Source organism: Uloborus diversus, chromosome 9 (genome assembly GCF_026930045.1).
Source record: "Uloborus diversus isolate 005 chromosome 9, Udiv.v.3.1, whole genome shotgun sequence".
NCBI lineage: Eukaryota > Metazoa > Arthropoda > Arachnida > Araneae > Uloboridae > Uloborus > Uloborus diversus.
The window spans coordinates 154,527,446-154,554,399 of record NC_072739.1 but is presented as its reverse complement, the minus strand read 5'-3'; the positions used below and the strand labels follow the sequence as shown (position 1 = coordinate 154,554,399).

The window sequence follows — 26,954 nt, the reverse complement described above, 5'->3', positions numbered from 1 at the left end:
TGCTCCATGCATCAATTGAAAAATGTTTTTCTTTCTTTTTTATTTCAGTTGTCACCGGAGCTACTGATGGCATTGGAAAGGCATATGCTCATGCTGTAAGCATTATAATTATATTATGGTATTTAAGTGTATGTATGCGTGTACGTTATATATTAAAAGATATAAATGTTTATTTATGGATATATGATAACTTTTCCAGCTTGCTGCAAAACGATTTGACATAGTTTTAGTTAGTAGAACACCTGAAAAACTTGAAGCAGTTGCCGATGAAATTGGTAAATATGATTCATTGTTCTGTATAATTTTGCTACAGGCTGGTAAATGGCAGCATCTGCAGAAATGAGTTTTTGATATGTTTGAAGAAATGCGTTTTGTATTTTATACTAATAATCAGGGCCGGATTTACAGGTCATACTCACATGGGCCCGAACATTTTTGCCGCCCCCCCCACTTGTTACTTCATTAAAAAAAACGGTAATTTTATTCAAGGGTAAAATGTTTCGATTTTTATAACTTTCTCTTCTGTTCGTTGCATAGTGAATATAACAGAATATAAACAACCACGGAGACCCCTATTTTATAATACTAAATGTTCACTTTATCAAAGGTCAAAGTTGCAGTCGTTAATATGTAGTTATTGAACTCCGCTAGTAGTTGACAGAACATTTGACTTCTTGTCACATTTTTTTTGAATAGTTAAACTTTTGTAAATTGTTAGAAAAGGAATTACTTTCTTTGACACAGGAAACAGATGTTGTGAGTATGGAAACCCATTTTCTTAGAGAAATGAGCATAACACTATAGTAAAAACAAGTAATATATAAAAAAGCTTTTTTAAGGCAATTCCTACTTAGTCAACGTAGAAAAATAATGCATGTGCTCTATTAAGCACCATTTAAGCGTTAAATAGTTTAACTTTTTGATGGATCATTTTTCATTTTAATGGAGCTATAGAGCTTTAGGTATTGTTTTAAGCCCCGCCTCGTTTAAAAATCAAGCATTTGAGTTTATACTTCAACAACTTTGTTCCGGCAGTATTTAACATGCAGTTTGTTTTGATTTGTTTTATTTCATGAAACATTTTGAACTTGCACAGTGAAATGATGCATTCAACAATAAAAATGAATATTAATGAATTTACTATTGAAGGCTCACCTTAATATAGCATGAAATTAGTTTCATTAAAAAGTTCACAATGATTAGTTAATTAATTACTTTGATTATAGAATATTGCATTGTCATCGCATCTGAGATCGTGTTCCAAGCCAGAAAGAAATCTAATGGCAGGAAGTGGGTGAAAATTGAGCTGCATGATTTAAAAGAGATATATATAAACAATTGAATAACATACTGAAAGGCAACGCCAAGTAAACTATTTCTCATGAAAAGAAGATTTTATTGCTGAAAATATTATGTACTTTGTTACAGAGAGGTATGACAAGATTGGGATAAAATAAGGAATTGAAATAAATGACAAGTTGCGGGTATGCTTAAGAGTGTTTTTTTTTTCTCTTATATTTTGCCGTGGATACAAATGGGTCTAGTTCATGAAAAAAAAAATAATTCTTATGGTGGTAGAACTCAAAAATTACTTTTATATAGCTATGATATCTTCATTAATTTTCCAATATGATTTATATTTTTATATATTTCGAAATAAATTGTTACGCTATTACACTACTTTGAACAGATTCAGTCCCACTTGATTCATTATGGTCGTTTTAAAAACTAACAATGCTCATGCTAGTTGAATTCAATTAATATTTAGAGGAATTAAACAAAAAAATCAACAAAATTGAAACACTAATTTTTCTCAAATTTAAAATACCTTGAACTTCCAATTCGAACAACATTAAAACTAAAAGGATGGTAGAGAAACTCAGAAACTGTGCTTTTGAATTTGCAACTAAATTACAACAAAAATAATTAAAATAAATAAAACTATTTTATTGCTGAATTTTTTTATTTATCATTTATCAAATTTAGCTATTTAATCATCAACACTCAACAAGAATTTTGAGTAAGAACGGCCTGAAGCACCGACGCAGACAATGAGTTTTTTGATGTGATGATTTTTTTCATCTTTAACTCGTCACATGAGCACAACTCAAATACTTATATCATATTATCAAGTTTTGGGCACATTAGTTTGAACGTATATTAAATGGCTTGATTAATGATAAAAAACATTCAGGATAGAAAAGAAACCTAAGAAATGAGTACGTTCCAATAAAACTATGATTTGATTTATATATACAAAAAAATCAGCAAGTTCCTTAAGACAAAAGCACTTCAAATACTTAAATTCAAAGGAAATTCACTACTGGTGGGTGAATAGCAGTAAGAAATTAACATAAATAACATTATAGATATATAAACTTACAGTTGAAATTTTAAAAAAGGTGTTTGCACTTGATTATTAACATATTTAGAATACGAATAATAAGAGCTGTTTCACTAAAATCTCTTACGTCTTGCTTTACTATTGGCAAATGTATCAATAACCTCATTAAAGTCTAATTTAACAGTTAAGTCATTTTCAATAGCCAAAATCGATAAATGAACTAATTTTTGTTGGCATACTGAAGATCTCAAATAATTTTTGATCCGGGAAAGTGTGGAGAAAGATCTTTCAGCTGCACAGTTAGTTGCTGGTGTGCATAAAAACACTTTAAGGCAAATGCTTCTGTTAGGATATAAGTCTTGGAGATCTTTTGATTTTATAAATCGATACAGTTCTGACAGGGACATTTCTTCCGTACTATCCGGTTTTTCTTGGGGCAGGAGTCCCTTTAGATGAATACACTCGATCACCAATGAAGAATATTCAATGTCAGCTGTATAAAACTTTTGCAGTGAGGCTGCTGCTGCTGTTATTTCTTCCACATCTAAGTTACGTAGATTTGACAAAAATGCAAATCTATTTGAAAACTCTTTATATACACCAATTCTCTTATTCAACTCGGTCGAAAGCTTATCAGTTATTGTTGCATAATTTTCTTGCAGGCAACGGATCTGGTTTTCTTCTGTTTCCCCACCTTCTTCAAGTTCAGATGAATCTGATTCATCATAGAATTTCCTCCTCTTTCTCTGTCTCTTATTGCTTTCAAGACAATCACTGTCTATGCCAAGAATATTTCTAATCTCCTGTAATTTCTTCTGCGCATCAGTAATAAAAAAATATGAAGCATTTCTCAGCTCGTTCAGAAATTTTTCAAGGGAATTGTATAAGTTAACAACAGTGTACAGATTAATTCGATGGGACTGTATTTTTTCGCTTACAGAGTTGAATTCGTTTAGTACATTTCCCCAAAATGATGCCATGAATATTGTTTCAAGAGAAATGAGTTCTTTTAAAAGCCCTTTAGCTTTGCTCTTCATAATTCCGTTCTCTTCTTGGCTATCGGTCATACTCTTTAGGCATTTTGCAATAGGCTGAAAACTTCTATTTAAGCTTTTGCAAGCATCTTCTCTTGCTGACCATCTGGTTGTGCTTAGAGTTTTAATTGTTAGGTTCTTCTCACCGGGTTTATAAAACGACTCAAGGAGGCTCCATCGATGGGTAGATGAAGAGAAAAAATTGTAGAGTGATTGCAGTAAGTCAAAAAAGTTTTTCGCAAGAGTACAACATTCTGCAGCATGGGATCCTACTAAATTGAGAGAATGGCCAGAGCAAGGAACGTAAGATATCAATGGATTTATTTCTTTTAGCTTGGCTTGTAAGCCATTATATATTCCAGACATGTTGTATGCGTTATCAAACGATTGTCCACGACAGTTTTTAATGTCTAAATTATGTGTCTTCAAAAATTCGAAAACTGCTTCTGCAAGTTCTACACTTTTATGACCTTGGTTTTTCAAAAAACCAACAAATCTCTCTTCAGGGTATCCCATTTCATTGACATATCTTAAAACAAAAGACAACTGGTCATTATGTGTCACATCGGGTGTTGAATCAACTATAATTGAGAAATATTTTGATTCTATCACTTCTTTTAAGATAGTTTCTAGAACTTTCTTACCCATTAAATCAATTAATTCATCACATACTGTTGATGAAAGGTAAGATGTATTTCCTTGACCAGGGTTACCGTACTTTTGAATGTGTGATTTTAAGAATGGGTCAAACTCTGCAATCAATTCAAGGCACATCATAAAGTTGCCATTACTGGTGGAACCAAACACTTCATCGTCTCCTCTGAAAGCTAGTCCTCGCGATGCAAGTTTTTTAATAACGACGACAACTCTATGAAGTACTTCCCTCCAATACTTCACTTTCTCTTCAATTTGCGTTTTTAACTGCCTGTCAATGGAACCTATTTCAGCAGTTCTTTGCTTAAAGGTTAGGACACTGTCAAGATGTGTATGAGAGTTCTCATGCTCTTTAAGCCTTTGAAAACCATGCTTCCAGTCATTAAAACCACCGTCAGTAAATTGAGTTGAAGTGGTGCAAAATAGTTTACACGGGCCACAAAATATAGATCCTTGGCTGGGCGAATAGATCAAGTAATCTCTATTTACTATTTCTCCGTTCGCAAGTTCTCGATTAAAGAGTGATTTTTTCAAAAACCTATTTTTTTCAGGGTACGATCTTTTTGATTGTTCAAAATTTCCATCCTTATTTTGATCAAACCCATTTTTCACGAAAAAGTCTCTGGTATCATCATTGACGGTCCAGAATATTGGATCATTACTGGGCTTGTCCGTTCCACTGGAGGTACTAGACTTTGTGGGATCAGGTTGAAAACGATCATTATCCTTCCCCTCAACATCATATGCAGCTTCTTTCTCTTCAGTAATTACTTTATGTCTTTCTTCTTCTACCTCTACGTTTTCTCTGTGTTCTATAGTTGAATTCGAGTTCAATTCGGAAGAAGGTTCCTCTGAACGTGGATTAGTTTTAAAAAAATTATCTATTTTTATGGTTTTATTTACAACTTCACTTAGCTTTTTCCTCTTTTCGTCTGCTTTTTTCTTATATCCTGCGCAACTGAGCCTTTTGCGTCCGTCCATCTTTTCAGATTTAAGCACAAATAGCCGATATAGTATCTGAATTCGGCCACTAAATGCACCAAGGTATTTTTATTGAAATATTTGCACTGATTTAAGTATCCAAGTGTCACAGCTTTTGGTATCACACGAAAACAAAAGTAATAATTTTCAGCATAAACATTCACTGCAATTTAAAACAATACTGTTGTGAGGGAGAGCAAAATAATACGAGCTTACGGAATAAACGAAACTTGTGCACTGTAGTAGTACCATAGCACTACCTGAAGCCCATACGTCACATTCCATCATTTAGCCTCAGGTATAAATTTGCCTTCGGAAACGGACCGACATCTGGACACCAGACCTCTCAGTTTCCTGTGCGAAATGTATGGACATACAAATTCCTCACCCCCCAAAAAACGGCGAATATTTAGGCCCGCATTTTGAGGAACCTTCTTGAAGCGAACCTTCTCGGTCCGGCGTTTGGCGAGTTACGGTTACGACCGTTACGACGAGTAAAAAAAAATCAGCAAAAGCGCAGCCGCCGTTCGTCCGTTTCCTCTCCTTATCAAATACCCTCAAGTTCCCGCTAAAAAATACCTCCCAGACAGACACCTTTAAGCTAATTAGAACCATGTGACTGATGTTACAATGGTGTATTCATATTCATAGGACCTGAGCATGGAGTGAGGGAGACAGTCAACCCCTTTAGCCGCGGGGGGATGTTTTTCTTGTCGCCCGGTCGGTCCTGATAAGGAAAAAAAAGGGAAATAGCTGAAAATAGTGCTTTTGCATTGTTTGGTTGGTTCTTTTCTATTTCTAGTCTCCTAGCAAGCGCCGCCCTTTATTTCCATGAAAAATATCGTATATACTTTTCAAAGATGGGAATTGCAAACGGTTCTTTTTTTTTGATAAAATTTTTAATTTAAACACATTGCCACTCTCTAGAATTTGCCGCCCTCTAGAATTTGCTGCCCTGGGCCCGGGCCCATGTGGCCCATGCTTAAATCCGGCCCTGCTAATAATAGGAAAATGTTGGAATTTGACGTTTTTTTTCTTTCCAGAGGAAACCAAATAAGCAAGCATGTACAATAAAGGTAACTTACAAAGGATGACAAAAATTTAAAAAATGAAAAAATTGCACTTACTGTCAGAACACCTGCTCAGAACAGAATTATTAATCAATGGAAATCTCTGTTATTATAAAAAATGTTGCAAATTTTTATTTTTGCAACTTACAGTTTTATTCAATTAATCTTTACAGCTTTCTACTTCAATATTTGCCACCTGAATAGTAAATATATTTAAATGTATTTTGTAGTAAGTTACCGCCCCTAAGCCAGGGCTAAGGCACAAATACTTAAAATATACCACCAGCTCAGTTATTCCGTCCGAGGATTGCAGTTTCGTGCTTTTTAGCACTCATCAGCCCGGAATAGGAATCACATGAGCTGGTGGCGAAAATCCTCTTAAGGGAGCCAAGAGAGCCAAACAAACTGGTAGCTAAAGTAGAATTAGCACACCAGATGAGTGACCGCAGCAATGGTGCGGTTCAACTCAAAGATTGATGGCAAGGCATGGTATTTTGTAGTAAGTTACCGCCCCTAAGCCAGGGCTAAGGCACAAATACTTAAAATATACCACCAGCTCAGTTATTCCATCCGAGGACTGCAGTTTCGTGCTTTTTAGCACTCATCAGCCTGGAATAGGAATCACATGAGCTGGTGGCGAAAATCATCATTGAAGCTATTTAAGCGTTAAGTTAGTACTGTTTTAGTAAAGTGCTTTCCTGATTGTGTATATAGATGAACATAATCACAATTTTCTGCCTAATTAAATATGAATCTAAGTTATATTAAATGGTGTCGACTGTATATTTTGTTACATAATGCTTAAATTAGCTGTGCATTTTAAGTACTTTATAACATTTTTTTTTACACTTTTTGCCTATTAGAAAAGAAGCATGGTGTGAAAACAAAAATTGTTGCTGTAGATTTCACTGGTGAGCTAAACATCTATAACACAATTCGACAAGAGATTGAAGACCTAGATATTGGGGTTTTAGGTATGTTGCATATTCATCTAATTAATACCATTTTCAATGCTAGGGTTATTTGTATGCTTATCTTTCTCTGCATGGTATTCTAAAAAATTGGTTTACTTGTAAAAAAAATGAGATAATTGATGTTTTTCTGATCTCTCTTTTTAGCTTTTCCTGTAAAAATAGGTTTAAAAAAAATCTAAAATAATGTAAAAAAATCATTGAATCTTAAAATAATAAAAATTGTAAAGTAAGCTTAAATGTAGAGAAATTGGTTGCAAGCTATAAAAGAGGGTTAGGGATTTATTGATTAAATGGAAAAAGAAATATATTTTGATAGATTTTATTGTTGATAATAAATGATGAGGTTTTTTTTTTGGAACATTTATTTTTTTGTGATTGCAAAAGAAACAAAAATAAATTTCTCCATTAACTTTATTTTCGGTGGTTTTGATTCAGAGTGTTTAAAGCACCTCATTTTTCATAGAGAAGAAAGAACTGCAAATGATTTTTTTTTTGACAAGAAAGATTTATTGACTGAGAGATGTTTTTTTTAGCAACTATTTATTAACCCGTTTGAACAAAAAAACACATTTCTGCGTTAACTCTAGATGCTCTTCAGAGACGAAAGATGCTTCCCTGCGTTACAGCAAATACTATGCAGCCGTCCAAATGACGTTAGTTTGGGTCATGGTTTCGGAATGATATGTTTACTATCAGATGGTGTTACTTATCTGTGTTCCATTGAAATGATTGGTCTCGAACATTAATATTTCTCTCTCTGACGTCAGAATGGGGTTCGTCAAGTGTCTGTGATTTATTAGAATTCATAAAAGAAAATATAAGCATGTGCTAGCAAGTGAGAAGGGAAATGTATACTCATTTTGAAGTGGCTGTTTCTAGTTTCGATTCCATTTATAATGGGATTTCATGGGAGATATTCTATCAAGGGGTTTTACTTTTAGATTCATTTGTGTAGCCATGATGAACGAGTTATCTTTCTGAGGAGGAAATATCTAAATTTATGACTGATCCATCTATGGATCTTTCGGGCGACATTGAAACAACTAAAAATTATTTTTTTGGAGTTCTTTATACAATAGTTACTTTCTAAAAGCATACACTGAAAAAGGAGGAAAAAACTTAGATGGAGATGTGTCGTTTGCTCAAAGCACAATAAAAGACGTAACACTACCTACAGGGGCGGCTCTAGCGCCAGATAAACTGGACCCCTGTCCGGGGAGGCATTTTGGTTCAAATGTATAAAACACATTTCTCATTAGGGAGAAACTTGTACAAAAGTATTTTGCAGATATAATTCCTTTTTTGTAGCTTTTGGTTATCTGAAAAATATGTGAACTTTGTTGGTCTTTTTGTTCTCTTACGCTTATTGTACCGTAATTGCTGTCGCCAAGGTCAGATGGTTATGTGTCTAGTTGCAAAGCGAGACAGAATGGGTGGGGTCCGATTCCCATCAGAATCTGGGCCCTAGGCCATTTGAAAGATTTACAGAACCCTATTGTCCGTGCCGCTATCTTGTCAATTGTTTTGTGTACTGATCAGGGTCTTAAGGTACTGATGATTAAACAAGGGTAGGGAAAAGGCAATCTTTTGGCATTGTTTTGGTACAGTTGAATTTCTCTTTCGTACGAGTAAAAAAGCAAAAAAAAAAAAAAGTGTGCTACTGTCAGCGCCATCCCTTCCATTAAGTGGTATTTTCTCTTTGAGTCGAGAGTGTTTCCCCGATAAAATAACCAGATGCTTGAGCAGAGAATTTTCTACTAGTAAAGTGATTTTTTAAATCCCGCTCTATATCTTTGTAGTTGAAGAACTGAATATGATTTGTTACTTATTGGGCAATTTTGCTCAAATATTGTGCCATTATTGAGATTAAGCAAAGGAAAAATTTAAAGAATATAAATATATATTTCACAGGAAAGGAATCTTTCTGAAGTAAGTTTTACATTTTAAAATAATTGTTAGTTTCTGCTTTCTTGTGTTGTATTCATGAGGTTGAATAGTGTTATAATTATTATCAACGTATGACCAGAAGGTCCAGCAAACAAATGGTGAGGTGTACATAAGTTCCACAAAGAGAAGGTTCCGATTTTGTACAGCTAGGACATGAGGTCAAATTGTCTTCTGAACAGGCTAGGCATTAAGTCCGGATTTTGAAGTTAGACATTTGTCTCCAACTATTTTTTTTTTTCAAATATTAAACTGATTAAGTGATTCGTCAGGCAATTTTCTCCCAAACTGTGCCTCCCCGGAGAGCCACATTTCATCTACAGGGGTGCCGTGGGAAATTGCAATAGCTGGGGTGCCCCCCTAAGAGCAAGGACGCACTCTACCTAAATATCACGAAGACTCCCCCCAAAAGCAAGAGCCCACCCACAAAAGAGAAAAAAACCCATCAAAACATCCCCTCCCACTAAAAATTTTAACGGCTCAGTCTGTGTCATGACCTTCCTCCCAGATGGGTAACCCTCACAATAGCATAGCAAGTAATTATTATTTATGAGGTTTTAAATAATTATACATTTTTGGTGGTCCAGTTTTTGACATTCTGCAGTCTGGACTCGGATTGTGCGCAAGGCTCCCCCTCCCCCCCCCAGAGGGCAGAGTATAATATTTTTTCAAAAATATTCCATATTATTGAAGAGAAGATACCAACACTCCTTGGGAAAATGAAGCAATTTTAATAGGAGAAAAATATAGAATGTTGTGAAAATCTTAATTTCTTTTAAAAAGAATCTTAAAATTAATTTTTTCGTTAGTTACTGATCATTGCTCAGTTAATCACTTCCCCACACGTCATATTTCTTTCATCATCATCTTTTTTTTTCTTTTTGTTTTCCTAGATGTTTCAAAAATAAAAAATGCTTAAAATGCCCTCAGCAAAAACCATTGTAGGACATCTCAAATCTTGTTTCCAAGGCTTCAATTTTGCTGCATTTCCAGGGGAAGAACTACTAAACACCTTGCCTTCTAACAACATGGAAAATTGTTTAAGACTGCTTTTTTGGAGCTACAATTTTGAAAAATTGCAGAGCCCCTAACGTTACCAAATACAGTCTATAGTCGTGTTTTTTAGGTCTTTCATTTCGGAAAACTTTTCGGATAAATGCCTCAAACCTCAAACCCCTCCTTCTAATATCATTAAAAATCGTCAAAAAAATGGATTTTTTAAAAACGACAATTTTTTGATATGCTTAGCACGATTTTCAATTTATGCTCTTTTAATAGAGTGAGAAGATGCTCCCGTTATAAACTCTGAGAATGAAAAAACTAGAATTTCAAAAAAATTAAGATTAGACCTTTAAACCCTCACCCTAGTCCCTGAATAGCACTTAAAAACTTCACTTTTTCAGACTTCTATTTCGAAGTTTTTTTTTTGGGGGGGGGGGAGAACCAAAGAGCTCCCCCTTCCCGTAATCACCAAAGTTTTATTAGTAACTGTGCTTTGGAACTTCAATGTCGAAAAATGGGATAAGAGGTGGTCGATTTCACTCTATTTTCAAAAAAAAAAAGATAGAAGACAGTATCGAAGTTTCTTCCCTTTCTCTAACGTCAACACATATTGCCTATAATCTTGTTTTTAAGGCTTCAGTTTCTTAAAGTTTTCTCAGAAGGCCCCCTGAAACTTTCCTTCGTCTAAACTGCCGGAGACCGTCTAAAAACTGCATTTTTAGGACTAAAATTTCAAATTTTTCTCCAGGGGATAGCCGGACCCCCCTAGTGCAGGAAATTTTAAGCATACCCCATCCCCCCTAAAAAAATATTTTCTGGTTTTGCCACTGTCGGACAGTGTAGGAAGCTGTGGCCGTACTTAGGATTGATATATTGATGAATAGGTAAAGATAATGGCGAAACAACTGCTTTCAATCATAACCGTTTTTAGGGGCTGCAGGAAGAGGGGCAAGGATTTATTTTTGGAAGATAGTTTCATATCAAAACGGTAGAATTACCAAAAAGAAGAGAAATTAACTAGGTTTATAATGCAAAAATGAAAACATGTAATGTTTGAGCGTTTAAATTTTTTTTTTTTAATTTTGTATACCGTGGGAAGGGGCAGCACTTTGCAGATTTGTCCGGGGCGGCAAAACTGCTAGAGTCGGCCCTGCTACCTATGAGCGTAAAATGCACAATGCGCATTGATCCATGCTTTGAAAATTTTCATGCGACTTTAAAATATTAATCTTTACAAAATTCTTCAAGTATTCATAGTATTTAGCGCAAATATTTTTCCTGTTTTATACAAAATATATTGTTTCATTTAGGTACTTTTAGTTATAGCAAAAAAAAAAAAAAAAAAAAAAAAAAAAAAAAAAAATATATATATTTTTGTATTTTTATTGTTAAATATCAATTATTTTCATCAAATGTTTTTGCTATGATTGAAATTATGATATATTTTATTATCTATTAAAAAATGGTTTCATTTCTACGTAAATTGTACATTTTATCCATTATTATGTAATCGGCCCGCGTGTAACAGCTGCCGTCCTTAGGGAGCGCTATCTTCTGCAAGCCGCCGTCCCGAAGGGGTTAAAGAGTAAAATAATTTCCTTATTGAAAAGCTTTAAAAAAGTTGCCTGTGTATTGCATGCAATTTTCTTTTTTATAACTGAATTTGTTTTTTATTTAATTTTTATGTACCTGTGCAGATGTGCAATTTTACATTAGGTGAACTGTTTTTTGTAATTTAATTCTACAATTTTCTTCTCATACATTAGTCCTACTTAAGTTTAAATATGCTTTAATTGAAATGATAAAGTTAGAATAAGATATGTTTTGCAGTATAGTGCTTTAACAAATTAGAATAGGGAGTATTATTGTTTATATTGATTTATATTTTTCAGTTAACAACGTTGGAATGAGTTATGCCTATGCAGAGTATATTACTAAAGTTCCAAATGGGGAAAAGGTAATTCATTGAACTTTTTTGTTTATCTGATTTGTACATTACTTGCTTTACATATGAAATAAGAAAACTTAAACATGTTCTGTAATTAAGTGTTATGAAGTGTGCTACAGTCAATTTTACTGCACACCTTAAAATACATAATAAGGAACAATGTATTGTTTTCCCTCATAGCCTCATCTTTACCAGATGTATGGTAACTAAAATTTTATTATTTCAGTTATAATATAGCAAGTTTGAAGTTCTTTAATTTGCTAAATACCTGAATCTCTACTTTTGTTCACATTACTAAGAATTTTAGTCTGAAAGTACTGTCAAATATTGACTTTTTTTATTTTAAAGGAGTCTTGTATATGTTGTAAAAGTCAAAATAAATAAATAAATAGTTGAAACGATAAGTAAAGTTATAGAAGTTAATTCATTGTAGTTTATGTGTTATTACAATCAGCAAAAATTGTATACTTTCTGAGTTATCCTAAAGAAATAAATGAAAGTTTTGTAATTAGGGTAATTCTTCTTCTCTCTCTCTCTTTTTTAGCACTTGTTACGCTTTTCTTATATTAGTATGTTTTAATACAGTGTTGCACGATATAGAGTAACTAGCTGTACTCGCACAACGATGCCCGTGCTAAGAATTTAAAGAATTTCTGTTGAATAAATGAAGATCCTCCCTTACTTACCATAAAGAAACAGTAAAAGTTCCTTTGCAATTTAAAATATTTCTTCAAAGAAATAAAAAGCATTAAGTTTACCAGTTGCTTTAAAATGTGGAATAATTCTCCAAGGACCGTTCTCGCCAATGAATCTAGTCAAGGATTGCCTATCTCCCCAAGCTACCAAAATTCAGCCGATTAGTGAGCAAAGTGAACTCCAATCAATTAGCAATACAATCTTTTAAACTAAAATATTTAAACAAAACCCTCACTCTCTCTCCCCTTCCTTCAATAAAAACAAACGTAATTAAAAAGCACATTATATTTAGAACAAATCTAAAATCCTGACCCCCGTTGAAAAGTGTATCGACTTAAATATGCGACGCAATTTATGTAAAACCAGAAGCAATAGAAGTATTTATTTTGATATAAGGATCACACACGCCAGAATAGCTTGCAAATGGCAGAATTTTTTCCTACTTACTTGACACTTATCATTAAATCTTTTGGACAATTCACACAATATATTGTGTTATTCTGATGTATAAGCTATATTATAGTAAAGTTTGATCAAAATCCATTCAGAAGTTTTTGTGCGAAAGAGTAACAAACATCCATACATACAATCTTTCACATTTATAATAGCAGTAACATTAACATTAAGCTTGTTTCCTTAGAGTGGTTCCCTCCTTTGATATATATAGTGTTGAACCTTGTTAAACTCAAAGGGGCTTTTAAAATCAATTCTTATCAGAAAAACAATAAATAGCAATTATTTGCATCAGTGATGGATTTACCATGTCACCCACTGTTGCAGTTGTTAGGTGCATCCTTGACCCTAGGGGTCCTGAAGGGAATTCCACAATGCACATGATAAAAGTTTTTCATAGTTCTGTGATGGACAAAGGGAGGGGGGGGGGGCGTAAAGTGCATTGTGATAGACCCCAAAAGAATAAATCTGCTACTGAATATCATTGGCTGCCTATGACACATGTAGTCTGTCTTTGCAGCAATTCATTTTAAGTGTATTCAAATTAATGAATTTTTATGAATGAAAAATGTTGTAAAACACATTATATTAAATTTCGTTATGGGTTTTAATCTTTTTCGATCCTTTTAACACCATTTTTTTTTAAATGTTAAAAGACAATTCTTGGTTTTATAGATTTTTTTAAAAATACAAATAATTAATTTTGGGAATCTTATATTTATTTCTATTACTAAAACTATTATTTGTCTAATGTTGTTTTATTGTTTGCAGTTTGTTGACAACTTGATAAAAGCCAACATAATTTCATGCACACGAGTAAGTTTTATTACTATTATTTTTCATGTTCTTTTTGATGCAATGAATAGAATTAATACTGAAAAAGTCAAGAGTAGAGTCAGACAGATTTGTTGATTGCAAAATTAATTAGAAAAAAGAAATTTAATTCAGATTATTATCAATTTATGTAACTTCTATAAATCATGTTCTTTAGTGAGAGTTTTACCTTTTATCATTGTAATATCCTTGATTGTAATGTAAATTTTCAAATAGAAAATTTTTAGTCAGGGGCAAACCTAACTTGGCAGCATTTTGAAGGCTATGCAGATCCTAATCACAGCTTTACAACACTGCCTGGTTAGGTTTGCCACAACAGTAGAGCAGGGGTACTCAATCTTTTATACTTTGGGGAACCCATTGAACTTATCATTTTGTTAAAGGAACCTCTGACTCAAAAACCATGAAAAATTAGGATGTCAAAGATTTATCCTACTCAAACTTAAAAAAAAACTTTTAACATTTTTATTTTATCGCAATACAAACATCTTAATAAGACATTGACTGATGAGGAAATTAATGTTTTTTCTTCTTCCTAAAATATGTTCTATGAATAATGAATAAAAGCAACAAATAAAATATTTAAAATAGATATATGTATATCAGGGGTCTGTCCAGGATTTTTCACAGGGTCCATTTTTTGTGAAAAATCAATTAATTTTGTAAAAAATCAAATTTTGCAAAAAAAAAAAAAAAAATTTTGTAAAAACAAAATTTTTGAATTTTGAGATGGCACAAACTGCATCATTGACACTTAATGTTGGGTGTTTTCCCTCTTTTCTGTTGAGAATATCATTCTTGAGTGTTTTTCGAGTATTGGTGTATGGGAGGGCGGCATCGCTCTTTGGGAGATGGTACCCTTCAAGTATCAATATTATTTACTATTCTACAATATGTTAAATTATACTAGAAATGTTATATGTATAGTGTTTAAAATAATTGTAATAAAGAAATTCAGGCAGGGGTTCAGCATTTAACTTTTTGAATCAAGACATTGTTAAAGAGCACAAAATTTAGTTTAAAATTTATAAACTCAATGATTTTTACAAAAATAAACAAATATTTTAATTGTTTACCTCTTAACAAAGCGTACTAAACATAGAAAATTTGAAAAATAAGATTCCCATAGCAGATGCAAAGAGATCGCAATCCTCAAAGTGAAAACATCAAAAGTATAAAAACGACTTGTAAAATAAATATTTCTGATAAAATTATTTTAGAATTGCACTTTAGAGTCCTATGATAAACATTTCATTAATGTCTGGACACAGTTGAATCAAAAATAAATAAATAAATAAATAATAAAAAATGAACCATCGATTTAGCATTTAAATTTTTGACTCGTAAAAGAAAATGGAATTCCGCTTTAAAAACTTAAAATAAGCGTTGTTACAAAAATAAAGAGACTTTTCATTTATTTGCATCCTAATAAAGCAAAGTTAGCTTGAAAAAAAAAAGTATGATTCTCATATCGAATGTAAAAAGATTGCGCTTTTCAAAATGTTGGCATCTAAAGAAAAAAAATTATGAATAAAAGAGTTTATTTTAAATTAATTATCCTTTTTAGCATCGAAAAATCAAACTCATATAACTTTCTCCCAAAATAACAATAAACATCGCCCCGCCAGATGCTAAGTTGCGATAAGTTTAAAGTTGGTAACCCTATCTGAACGATCACATCCCCCCCCATTCCTTTTATCCTTTGCAGTTCTAAGTTCATTTCGCTGCATATTATTGTTTATAAGATCATGAGTGGAGGAGAAGAGGCTTAGGAGGAGAAGAGTGCTTACGACTGACTTTTTCAGAGAAGTTTGCAACTACACCGCTGCATAAAACAAACAAGCAAAATTATAAACCAAACTGACTTTCAGCTGTTAATTTCTTTCATAGAAACTAACAACAAGCATTATATTTATTTGGCCTTAGTAGTTATTTATTGCTTGCAGGAGCATCACAAGAGCGGTTTTTTTTTCTTTTGCAAAATTAGCAGATTTTGCATGAGTTGATACCTCTAATTAAACTTTGAAAAAGGTTCCAAACATTATCGTTCGAAGTATGCTGCGTTATTTTGATTTGAGATTTGCTCTTCCAATAAACAATTTGTGAAAGATCCGTTTTTGTTTATCAGAATTTTCTGAAGGGGTGCGTTTTGGTTGGTCGGGATTTTGTGAAAGGTCCGTTTTGGTTGATCAGATTTTTGTGAAGGGTACGTTAACGGACCCAAATTTCCTCTGGCCAGACCCCTGTATATATATACATAATAAGAAAAATTAACTATTACTAAAGTTTTGTCATTTTTTTTTAAAGCAAATAATGATTACATGTGGAACCCTAGTATTCTATGGAACCCAAGTTGAAGACCTCAGCTCTTGTGTAAAATATTTTGATGAATTTCCTGTTAGTGAACTTTTGTCCACCATTGCCTAACTTTTAGCCAGGACCATTAAGAGACCTTGTCAGCCTAGTCAGAAACTAGCATTCCAGCTTAGAACGGAAGTAGTATAAGTTGGATGAGTTTTTTTAGAGGCAGGGGGTCACAATAACGAAACTGACCTAGGGCTAGCCTTGTCAGCTTTCAACATAATGAGTTAGGATTACAATGTTGTAGCACTATTGTTGTTCTCAGTCGGGGCCTCAGTGGGTGTCAACAACGTCCTGCATTTTTCAGAAACTTTCAGCTTATTAATGCTATCTGCAGCCTTTCTGCATGGAAGGGAAAGCCTTCCCCTCAACCTCCCCCCCTCCACCTCTTTATTACAAATGCATTACAAAATTCTAACAGTTTCAAAAACCAGGATGGTTTTCTTAGGTTATGGCATTCATGGGAATGAGCTTTATGTGTAGAGAGTTCCTCAGCTGCCAGATCTTACTTTGTTCTTTCCATGTTCCAAGTTCTTCTGCCCTTATATAGAAGTTTGGTAAGACCTCATTTTGAGTATGCTGTTCAGTTTTGGTCTCCTTATCTTAAGAAAGACATTAATGTATTGGAAAGGGTTCAAAGGCGAGCTACAAGGCTAATAAATGGACTTTCTCACTTAGACTATGATTCCAGGCTTAGAAGGCTAAAAATGTAGTCTTGAGCAAAGAAGAGACCGAGGGGACATGATTCAGTTGTTTAAATTTATTAAAATGAAAGATGTTACGGGGCTGAAGTTTAGCACTGAAAACAGGACAAGGGGCATTGTTTTAAGCTATTTAAATCTCAGGCTAACATGGATATTGGGAAAAATTATTATTATAGCAGGGTAGTGGAACCTTGGAACAGTTTACCGGAAGAGGTGGTAATGAGCAAGGGAGTAGATAGTTTTAAGAGGGCCATTGATCTTCACTGGGGATTGTAAATTGACTAGGACCAGTCTAGCTGGGCCCAGAGCCTGTTGCTGGTCAACACTTTTGTATTTGTATGTGCTGTTCTATTATTGGCCAATAAATTTCTTCCTTGTGAATAGTGCATTAAATAACATGAACCCAGAACGTATGTTTAGTCATGTAGCTTATGTCCCCTAACTTCGTCATATATGGTTTTGTTGTTATTAATCTGAGTTAAGAGTTATTTTCATTTGTAGTTTTTATCAAAGAAAAAAAAATCATTGGTTGAAATTCCTTTTTACCAAGGGGGAAAAAAAAAACACTGCACAGCAGTTTTATTACTGTTATAATTTAATACTTTTTTTCTGAACTAACTTGCTTAAATATATCCTGTAAAAGAACTTTGTTTTTGAAAAAAAATGAAAATATCAGTGATTTTGCGAGCTGAAAATTTTGCTAATTTTATATGAGCAAAAGAAATAAAGACAAAAAAAAAAAATTTTTTTTTCATGGCTCAAATCACACTGATTGGAAAAAATTAATGCCTTGCACATATAAGTGCGTTTACAGTTCTTGAAATCCTCATGTAATGTAAACTAGCAATAGTCTGTGTTAAATGATATATATTCAAGACATATTCTGTCTTTTAAAATTGTTTTTAACAAAAGTTATTATTATTTTTTTTTATTATTGCAAACTAATGTTACATAACATTTTCTTTCATTTTCCTTAAAACTACTGCTTTCTTTTTATTTTGTAAATCTGCATTTTTAGACAGAGGGGTTTGCTGGAATCTGGTTTTGTTTTAAAACTCAATTTGAACATCTCTTTTAGATGTCTTTGCTAGTTCTGCCTCAAATGGAGAAGAAAGGAAAAGGTGTAATCATTAATATTTCTTCCCTGAGTGCATTATCACCAGTTCCTTTGTTAAGTGTCTACAGTGCCTGTAAGGTAATGTATATTTTGCTATTCTTATTTATTTATTGCATTTATAATCAACTGTTGTTATTGTGTTTGGTATGATAGACCTTTGTTGTGCCCCAGTTGTCTTTAAAAAGCCTTTTTTTCCATTCCAGCCCTGGAGCCTCTTATTTCCAAATTTAAGTGTTATCCAGATAGTACCCCTTTCTCAATGAGGTTGTTTCCTCCAGTCAAAAGTACCTTTTTTAGTCAATGAAATTGATAGAATTAAAAAAAAAAAAAACCACACACACACACACACACAAGGAACATGGACCCAGAAAACACTTTTATTTTCTAATATTAAACTTTAAATTAATTTTTTTAAATGTCTCAAAATGTTTCATTGCGTGAAGTCACAAGTGATGAAAGCCATCCTGAATCGGAGCGCATGATTGTCTTTTCTGGCAAGGTATCGCCGTTTGATGATGTTTTCACTGCGAGCAATTAGTTAGCCGAACAAGGATTGTTAGTTGAATGAAATATTAATTTAGCGAAGTTTGGCAGTGTTCGGAAACTTTATTCTGGTAACCCTTTGCTCACTTGTGACGTCAGCAGCAAAAACGAAAACAACAGCTGAATGTCGTTTAAGACTTTTTTTAAGAGAAAATAAGTGAAAATTAAGAAAAGTAACTTATCCCATGTTTTCAACCATGTTCTTGTAGAAAAAAATATTTTTGAAAAATGGGAAGCAAACCAATTGACATTCACCTGAAATTCTTTTATGTATGTTCAAAGTTCCATGCTAAATATTTTTCGTTTTGAAATTGATTTTCTATTAGCAATATTTTTAATGACAAGATCTGGATTTATTTTCCCCTTCTTAATACAGCAAAACCTTGATTTAACGATTGTCAAGGGACTGGAAAAAGTTATTTTTAAATCGAAGAGCATAGACAATGCAGTCAAATCTGGACCAATGAAATGTATCATTAAATTGAGGAAATCGTTAAATCAAAGTTATACATTTTTTTCCCTTGTTTGGCACAACAGCCATTTATGTGCATGCCCTTCTTTAATAACTTATTTTCTATGACACCTTAAGTGTGAATACAGACAGTCAAACCTTTTCTCTCTCATTTTGTTTCTCAATCTATACTCAGCTGAAATTATATTTGTGATGTTTATATTGTAAAGATCTGAATTTGTTGTTTAAAAACTAGTTCTTATGTTATTTTCTCTGTCCTAAGATTGGCTAATTCAGCGTTTTAATTGTTGCCAAAAGTAATAAAAAAATACTAGTAATTATAAAGTTAATTTTGTTAATAAAATTAAGAACTTTATTTCAAGGTTAAACAGAAGCAAGTATAGATTTGTAGATTTTGGGTATTTGAAACTTTTCAAAATTTTCTTTGATTCAAATCAAGTCATCAGTTGAAAAGTTGTTGTAAAAGTTTTTTTTTCCCAACAATACGCTTGTTTGAAATTGTTTTCAAATTTGAGTATACAAACTTGCAATAAAGCCTGAAATAAAATAAGTGTATATGATTTATTGATTACAACACTCAAAAACTGCAACTAATCTTCACATCTTGATTTTTAGTTTAGTTCTAAAGCAGTCAAAAATTGACAGAAGAAATATAGGGCAGTACAGTAAAAGCTATTCGTACAAAGCTTTATACCACCTATTTCTTTTCTCAAATTATTATTTTTTAAAAATTCAGGCGTAAATAGGCAGAGGAAATATTAGTCTTGCTTTTTTTTTCTTCACAGCTACACCTGCTAGTTTCTTTCTATTTTCTTCTATTTTATTTCATCATCAGTCCAGAAATTAATTAAGAAAGTTATGCACTGCTTTTGTTTCAATGTAGGATCACACAGCACTAATCAAACATCAAATTAATTCTAACATTTTCAATATAGTTATGCACCTTTTTGGTAGTTAACCAAATACACCTTAGTGATTTTTTCCTACCCTCTATTAAGAACCACTGCTATAAGTTGACTGTCCAATTATCCAAACTTTTGCTTATCCAAACTGGGACTGCTTCCGATAACTTCGGACAATTAGTGTCCAACTGTTGTGATATGAATTTAAAATTTCATAACAGTAATTTTTTGAGCAATGACTAAATATAATGCATCTATTTTTTTAAAGGTATTTGTGAATTTCTTCTCTAAAGCAACACAGGAAGAATATAAGGCAAAAGGAATTATTGTTCAGGTAAATTTTACAATTAACAGTACAAATGTTCAATTTTTTGCGTGAAAAACATTACCAGTAAGGAACAGATAAATGCATTTAATATTAATTGAAATTTGCCAACGTTTTAAATATTTCAATAATAGATAAAATTATCTTATAACATATTAATTGCCTTTATATATTTTTATTTTACTCTGCATTGAAAGTTAAAAAAATGTAATCATGTTTTTCAAAAGGAAACACAACAATCCAAAGTATTTAATACTGCTGTATGTAATTGATGTACTTAGTTTTTAATGATATTATAATTAATTTTTTGAATGAGAGTTCAATTTTTTTACAGCTAAAACAATAAGGGGAAAGTAGAAAAAAATCATCCGCTATTCGAAAGTGCGAATGCCTTGACAGAAAAGTCAGCTAACAGGAATTTCGAAGGAAGTTCCAGAGTCGAAAAATTTTGTTTTAAATTAATATCTTCGCTAATTAAAGTCGCACAATTATAGCTAAACATGTAGCCTGGAAAATTACGAATCAATCGATACCTGATTCAATGCTCAGTTTTCTGTTCACCAGGAGCATCGATGACATATATAGTCACCAGTGGCGGCTCGTGCCTTGAAAAAGTGAGGGGGTCAGATCATGGGTGCATTCCCCTCCACGGTTTTAAAAAATAAAAAATATTTAAAAAATATTCTTTTTAATATTTCAACTTTCTTAAAATAATTATTTGTGTAGAAATAAAATTAAATTCATTTTAAACATAGGACAAGCTACAAAATACTTAAACTACTAAAGAAATCACGAAAGATATTAATCTCATGCCAGCAAAGTGGTGCACTCCCCCCTCCATCCCTCTGACTTTCAAAAATAAAATTTAATTAATCAGATAGGGAAAAGCTAGAAAATGCATCACGAAGATTATTAATCTTGCGTTTATATCCAGTACGCTTTCCTTGCAGGTTGATGGCTGCAAGGGAGGCACTTTCACCGACTTTTCACCGCAACTAATTAATTTTACTTTTCTAACGGATAAACCGCAGATTATATGCAGGAAATACGGTACAATCCATTTTTTATTTCAAGCACATACGCACAAAAATAAATAAAGAAATAAAAAGTTATAAATTATTGTCTGAAAAAAAAGTGAGGGGGCCCAGGCCCCCTTCCAGGAGCCGCCACTGATAGTCACATACAACAATGTTTATTGGTTTTAGATGCTGTAAAGTTGATCAAATGGGGGATTGTGCCACCTCATGTCATTGAAACCTGAGATTGACACACATTTAGAAGACATGGAAACACGCGTCATTTATTTCCTTGTATCAAGAAAAGAAAGTAATCTCTTTACAAAAAACTTTTATCACTCAAATTTAACCAAGTTTCCATTTTTGTTATCCCAAAGCAAATGTTTACTAGTCTTTTTCTTTTCACCATGTTTGTACATATTAATTTATATATGAAAATTTGTAGACAACCAAAAAATGCATTTTGACTGTTCCTGCATTCGTTACTATGAGTTTTGTCCTATATCTATATGTATTTACAGTATCTCGCGTGACACAGCAGTGGTTAATGGTAGAAGGTTTAAATTTCTTGCACACAATTCATATGGCATCAAGTTATGCCTCTCTTTTCTTTTTATTGCAATCAGAAATTCCAAAATGGATGTTTATACGTTATTTCAGGGAAATCAATATTTCATGTCATTTTACACATCTTGAGACTTAGGTTTTCAAGATTGCAGCACGTTTTTTTTTTTGCATATCAAATTGTAACTTTGCTTTTAAAATGAATTTATAAGTATGTTTAACTTTCTTAACAAAAATTATAGGGTTCTGTGTGATGAAATTGTTCATTATCAATTTTTCTCTTGAAATATTTTGTTGTGTGCAATATTTTCTCTTCAAATCTTTTTAACATTGATAATGCTAGTAGTGCTTCCTCCAGACCAGTGCTTCTCAACCTTTTTAACTTTACGGCACACTTGATAGTTGGGTCGATTCTTGCGGCACATTGAACCAAATTTCATAAGTCAAAATGGACAATGTTTTCACCATTCACTTATAGAAGCAAAGAAGGGAAAAAAACATTTAATCTTTTGAATATTTCAGTTTCTTTAGAAATTGAATTAAAGTTGTTGATCATGAATTTTAGTGATTATTATGACCAGCAAGTTCCAAACTTTTACTTAACGCAACTGAGGAAGTTATGCCTGTTTTGAGGGAAAGTGGCGCTTTTTATTCAGCTCTATGATGAGAAAAGCTACAGGAAGTATTCAAATTGAGGATCTAGCCACAATATTTTGTTGTTCTTGAAAAGTGTCAATGCGAAGAACAATGGTAATAGTAACAGCTCATGAATAACGTGATTAGAAATTTTTAGGTATAATCTTTTTAGTAACTGCCAATAAACGTCCAAAGGCGCTAAACTCCAATTTTAAGGAGCAATCACTTCTGAGATCAATACATTTTTCGTATGAAGATAGTTCTTTGTTAATGCGTCAACGGATCTTGAACCCAGTGATATTGTTCTATGCCAGTCAACTTGAAGTAATACTTAAACTTTGTTCTGAATCATGGCCAAATGTTCTACCACCTTTTAAGTTTTTCTTTCAAGGTGTATATATAGTTGGGGCAAACCTAACCTGACAGCATTGTAATGCTGCAATTTGAATCTGCGTAGCCCTCATAGTGCAACCAGCCTAAGTTTGTCCCAGTTATTATTGGTCTGTTTAAACATGTCCTGTGGGTCATCAAATCCCTCTCTCCACAGCTGAATTTTTGGTTTGAATCGGTTTATTTGCCCATGCATATGAGTACAATACTCACCTCTTTCATGAATTCTTCGATTCAGTTCATTAAGATTCTAAAAAATATCAGCCGTGTACGCTTGTTTTCTAAGAAAATATGTGTCTCGTAATAAACTGGTATGTTTCGTTTTGCATGGAACATCAGAAATTTGTACCTCGTCCCCCAACTCAAAAATTCTTGGCTGGACCTTGCTTTTCAAAAAACAGCAAACCACCGTGTGAAGAAACATGGAGTGATGATCCGCCTCCCACGTCTTCCGAAAGTACAATGAAAGTACGAGAATTAAGTGGTTTTAATTGTATGAAGTTGACGGTTTTTACTGCCTCAACCATGGCTAACTTTAGCTCATATGTCAAATTGTTTGCCAGGAGAGTTTCGCGATGGAGGAAACCAATTTGAAGCCCTGGATTTTGGTTTTTCGCATCCAATATGATCCCTTGGAACGAAGGGATAATAGAGATTAAAGATAGGAAATATCAAAACCTTCGCTATTTCTCATCTTAGCAACTGATTCATCACTGCATGTGCGTGTGCAGTTGTAAAACTGAATTCCGTTGCTTTTTATTAATTTAGCTGTAACACAGAATATTTCATCACCCGTTGCATGATGAGAAAGTTCTTTTCAGATTTAAAAAAAAAATAAATAAATCTGTAATGCAGTCTTCATAAACAAGCACCTTTTATATCAGTTTATTCATCAACTTAAAATTAAAAAAAAAAATCTACTTGTAATTTATCAACAATTGTTTTTAATTTCCCCTGTCATGTCATGAATTAGCTGCCTGCTAACATTGTCTGTTATTGGCACTTTTACCACTTCATTCATTGCATCGGAACCTATTGTTCCACCGTAAGATTTCTTTATATGTTGGTAAAATAAATGCTCACACCGTTGATATTAGATTAATGAAACTAGCAATAATTTATGACACTAGAAACATTACATGAGGCAGGGAGAAGCAAAGGGAAATAAGTGCACTTGTTAAAAGTTTGGAGTAAAACACGTTTAAAGATAACTTCCTAGGTACACTTTCATTGTTTTTTTTCTAAATCATGCTGTAAAGCAGAACCCAACAGAGTTACTGATACCATATATTGCCCTAAAACAGAGGAGAGGTTATCGTACCATTTGTACCAAATTTTTATTTTTGGCACTTACATCCCTTTGCTTCTCACTTCCTCATATGTGATTTTTCGCGCAAGTAAAATAGGTATTCTTCCTTATTTTAGAACTCCTAAGATACCGCGGCACACTAAGGACCTTATCGCGGCACACGAGTGTGCCGAGGCAGACCGGTTGAGAAGCACTGCTCAAGATCACAACAGGGACAGGTCCCTTTCAGATAAAAGGGCACTTTAATTAAACTAAAAAGGCACTTTTCAATAGAAATTTTGTAATAGAAAAGGTGCTTTTTTTACTTGGTGCTATTGGCATACAAAAGCCCAAATTTTCTTTTAATGAATAAAAAATTATGATATTTACATTCAAATCAGTCTAGATAAGGGAAATGAGGGAACTACATTTTAGTGCAAGGGTAGTGTGAATCTTTAAAGACAAGTTTGCTTTTATGATGAAGTTTTGTTAAAACTTCTAGTCTTAATAATGCACCAAACAATGGCTTAAAAAAAAAGCAGGGTGCAATGCCCTTCTAAAAAAACCTGCAGCATACCTGCCAACTCTACTGGTTTTTCCGGGAGGTTCCTTAGTTTTGAGAATTTCTCTCGATTGTGTCTGTCATGAAAGAAAGTTACATTTAATTGTACTTTGATGGACAGTAAAAAAGTTCGTTTTTCCCTAAAATAACACTGAAAAATGTGATATTGCAGTGTGTCTCAATCATCTCTGGATTTTCTCCAGTAAATGTTGGCAGGTATGCTGCAGGAAACACTAGCTAATGTGTATTGCTTATAACTAAAACTAACAGAAATAATTTCAATTGCTAAATAAAAGTAATGGTTGTTTGTCTTCTGTTCCTCAGTCTGTCCTTCCAGGATTTGTTTCAACAAAAATGTCAAAAATGCGTCCAAGTTTTACAACTTGTACACCAGAAGCATTTGTGCGATGGGCTTTAAAAACCGTAGGAGTCGAAAGTCAAACTTATGGCTATCCTGTGCACAAACTACAGGTAATGAATAGTAAATGCAATCTCTTTTTTACTAATATTAAAGACTTAAGCAATCTATAAATGAAAAATGCAGGCATAATTAATTTCTTTTACATGCATTTTCTGAAATAATCGGTGCTTTATAACGAACATTTTTTTGAATTGCACATCTTAATGATTTATTCAAATCTATAAATCTGTATCTTTATCATTTGTTCCAAGTTATGCAAAATTTCATAAGTTCAGTTACTTTATGATTCATGTTTTAAGGAATTAATATAGATAAATTGTGCAAATTCTTCAAGTGTGCTTTTGTGCATTTTGACCACTGAAGGTTTGTTTCCATCTCTGTATACCATTGTTTTTTTGTTTTTGTTTACCTAGGGTCTAATTCAAGAACTTCTTACCAACTATTTACCAGAAAATCTAAACCTTGCCCTGAATCATAAGATGATGAACAACATACGCAAACGCTACTATAAAAAGTTTGGTTTAGTGGATGAAGATAAAATGAAACTTGAATCAAAACGAAAATAGAGTATGGAGAAAATTTAATTTTTTTATTTGACTGTTTTTCCTTTTGTGTATTTACACCTTTTTTTTCTGTTTTGTTAATTCACTGAAAAATCTCTTAAGTAAGCTTTTCCATTGTACTTGGTATTTTTATAAGTTTATATTAAATATTTTTTTTTAAAAAATTGTTTTTTCATGAAGCACACCTGTGCTTAAACATACATGTAATGCATTCAGAAATTGAATATTTATAAACATTTTAAAATCAAGTACTGCTTATTTGGTTTAAAAGGGTTCTTAGAACTTGAACATATCAAACTTTGCAGTGGTTTTGAAAAAAAAAACCTACACATTTCATATTTTTTAAAGTGTGTAATGTACATATATATATATATATATATATATATATATATATATATATATATATATATATATATATATATATATATATATATATATATATATATATATATATACCGATACTTGTATAAAACTGGGCTTTAGAACTCCATATGTCACAATGAAAGGTTGGAAGTTGTAATCAAGTTTAGGAGTGCGCTATTTTTTTCTGTACTAGAAACATTGGCATAAAAAAGACCAATGTAAATTCTAGGGCTTTCCTTTTTGGTCTCAAGTCTATTTTTTCAAAATCTGATCCCTTTTTTCCTAGTAATTTTTTCTATCCCCTTCTATTTTTTTCAATAATATATATATATATATATATATGTGTGTGTGTGTGTGTAATATGAAAAATCCTTTGCTAGGCCTTTTCCATATTAAGTTCTGTTCACTTATATGTCAGCGCGTATGAGTCACTGACATTATTTATTACACACTTAAATGCTTCTCATACCATATATGGTTATGTTCTAGGCTCAGATGTGTTTTCCCTTAAAGTACCTACCAGACACTTTTTTTCCCTCCAGACTTAAGCCAGCCTCTGTCTGCGGTGCAAAGCCCAATAATATTTCGTTATTGCAATCTGCTCCTCCTATATAGATCACGTGAGATCACATGATCGACGGATAAATATCTGTAATCTTTTAATGATATTCCCTATATAAAAATCGTGGCACAACTAAACTAGTTGGTTAGTTAAAAGAAGTTCCTGCTGGTATATTCTATGTAAAAATAAAGATGTGAGTGTAGCTTTGTCCTCTTCCTACGTAGTAGATTA

At 32.8% G+C, this 26,954-nt stretch overlaps 1 protein-coding gene across 1 annotated transcript in view; it reads left to right on the top strand.

The window, feature by feature from the left end:
- Positions 1–25,975, top strand: part of LOC129229710 (very-long-chain 3-oxoacyl-CoA reductase-B-like) — a 31,857-nt gene extending 5,882 nt beyond the window's left edge. The window contains exons 2-10 of the mRNA XM_054864073.1: positions 49–95; positions 200–275; positions 6,947–7,057; positions 11,896–11,960; positions 13,872–13,916; positions 18,078–18,194; positions 20,302–20,367; positions 25,139–25,285; positions 25,649–25,975. Coding sequence (XP_054720048.1) covers positions 49–95; positions 200–275; positions 6,947–7,057; positions 11,896–11,960; positions 13,872–13,916; positions 18,078–18,194; positions 20,302–20,367; positions 25,139–25,285; positions 25,649–25,801 — 827 coding nt within the window. The 3' untranslated portion in view covers positions 25,802–25,975. The remainder of the gene's footprint in view (positions 1–48; positions 96–199; positions 276–6,946; positions 7,058–11,895; positions 11,961–13,871; positions 13,917–18,077; positions 18,195–20,301; positions 20,368–25,138; positions 25,286–25,648) is intronic.
- Positions 25,976–26,954: the final 979 nt, after the last annotated feature.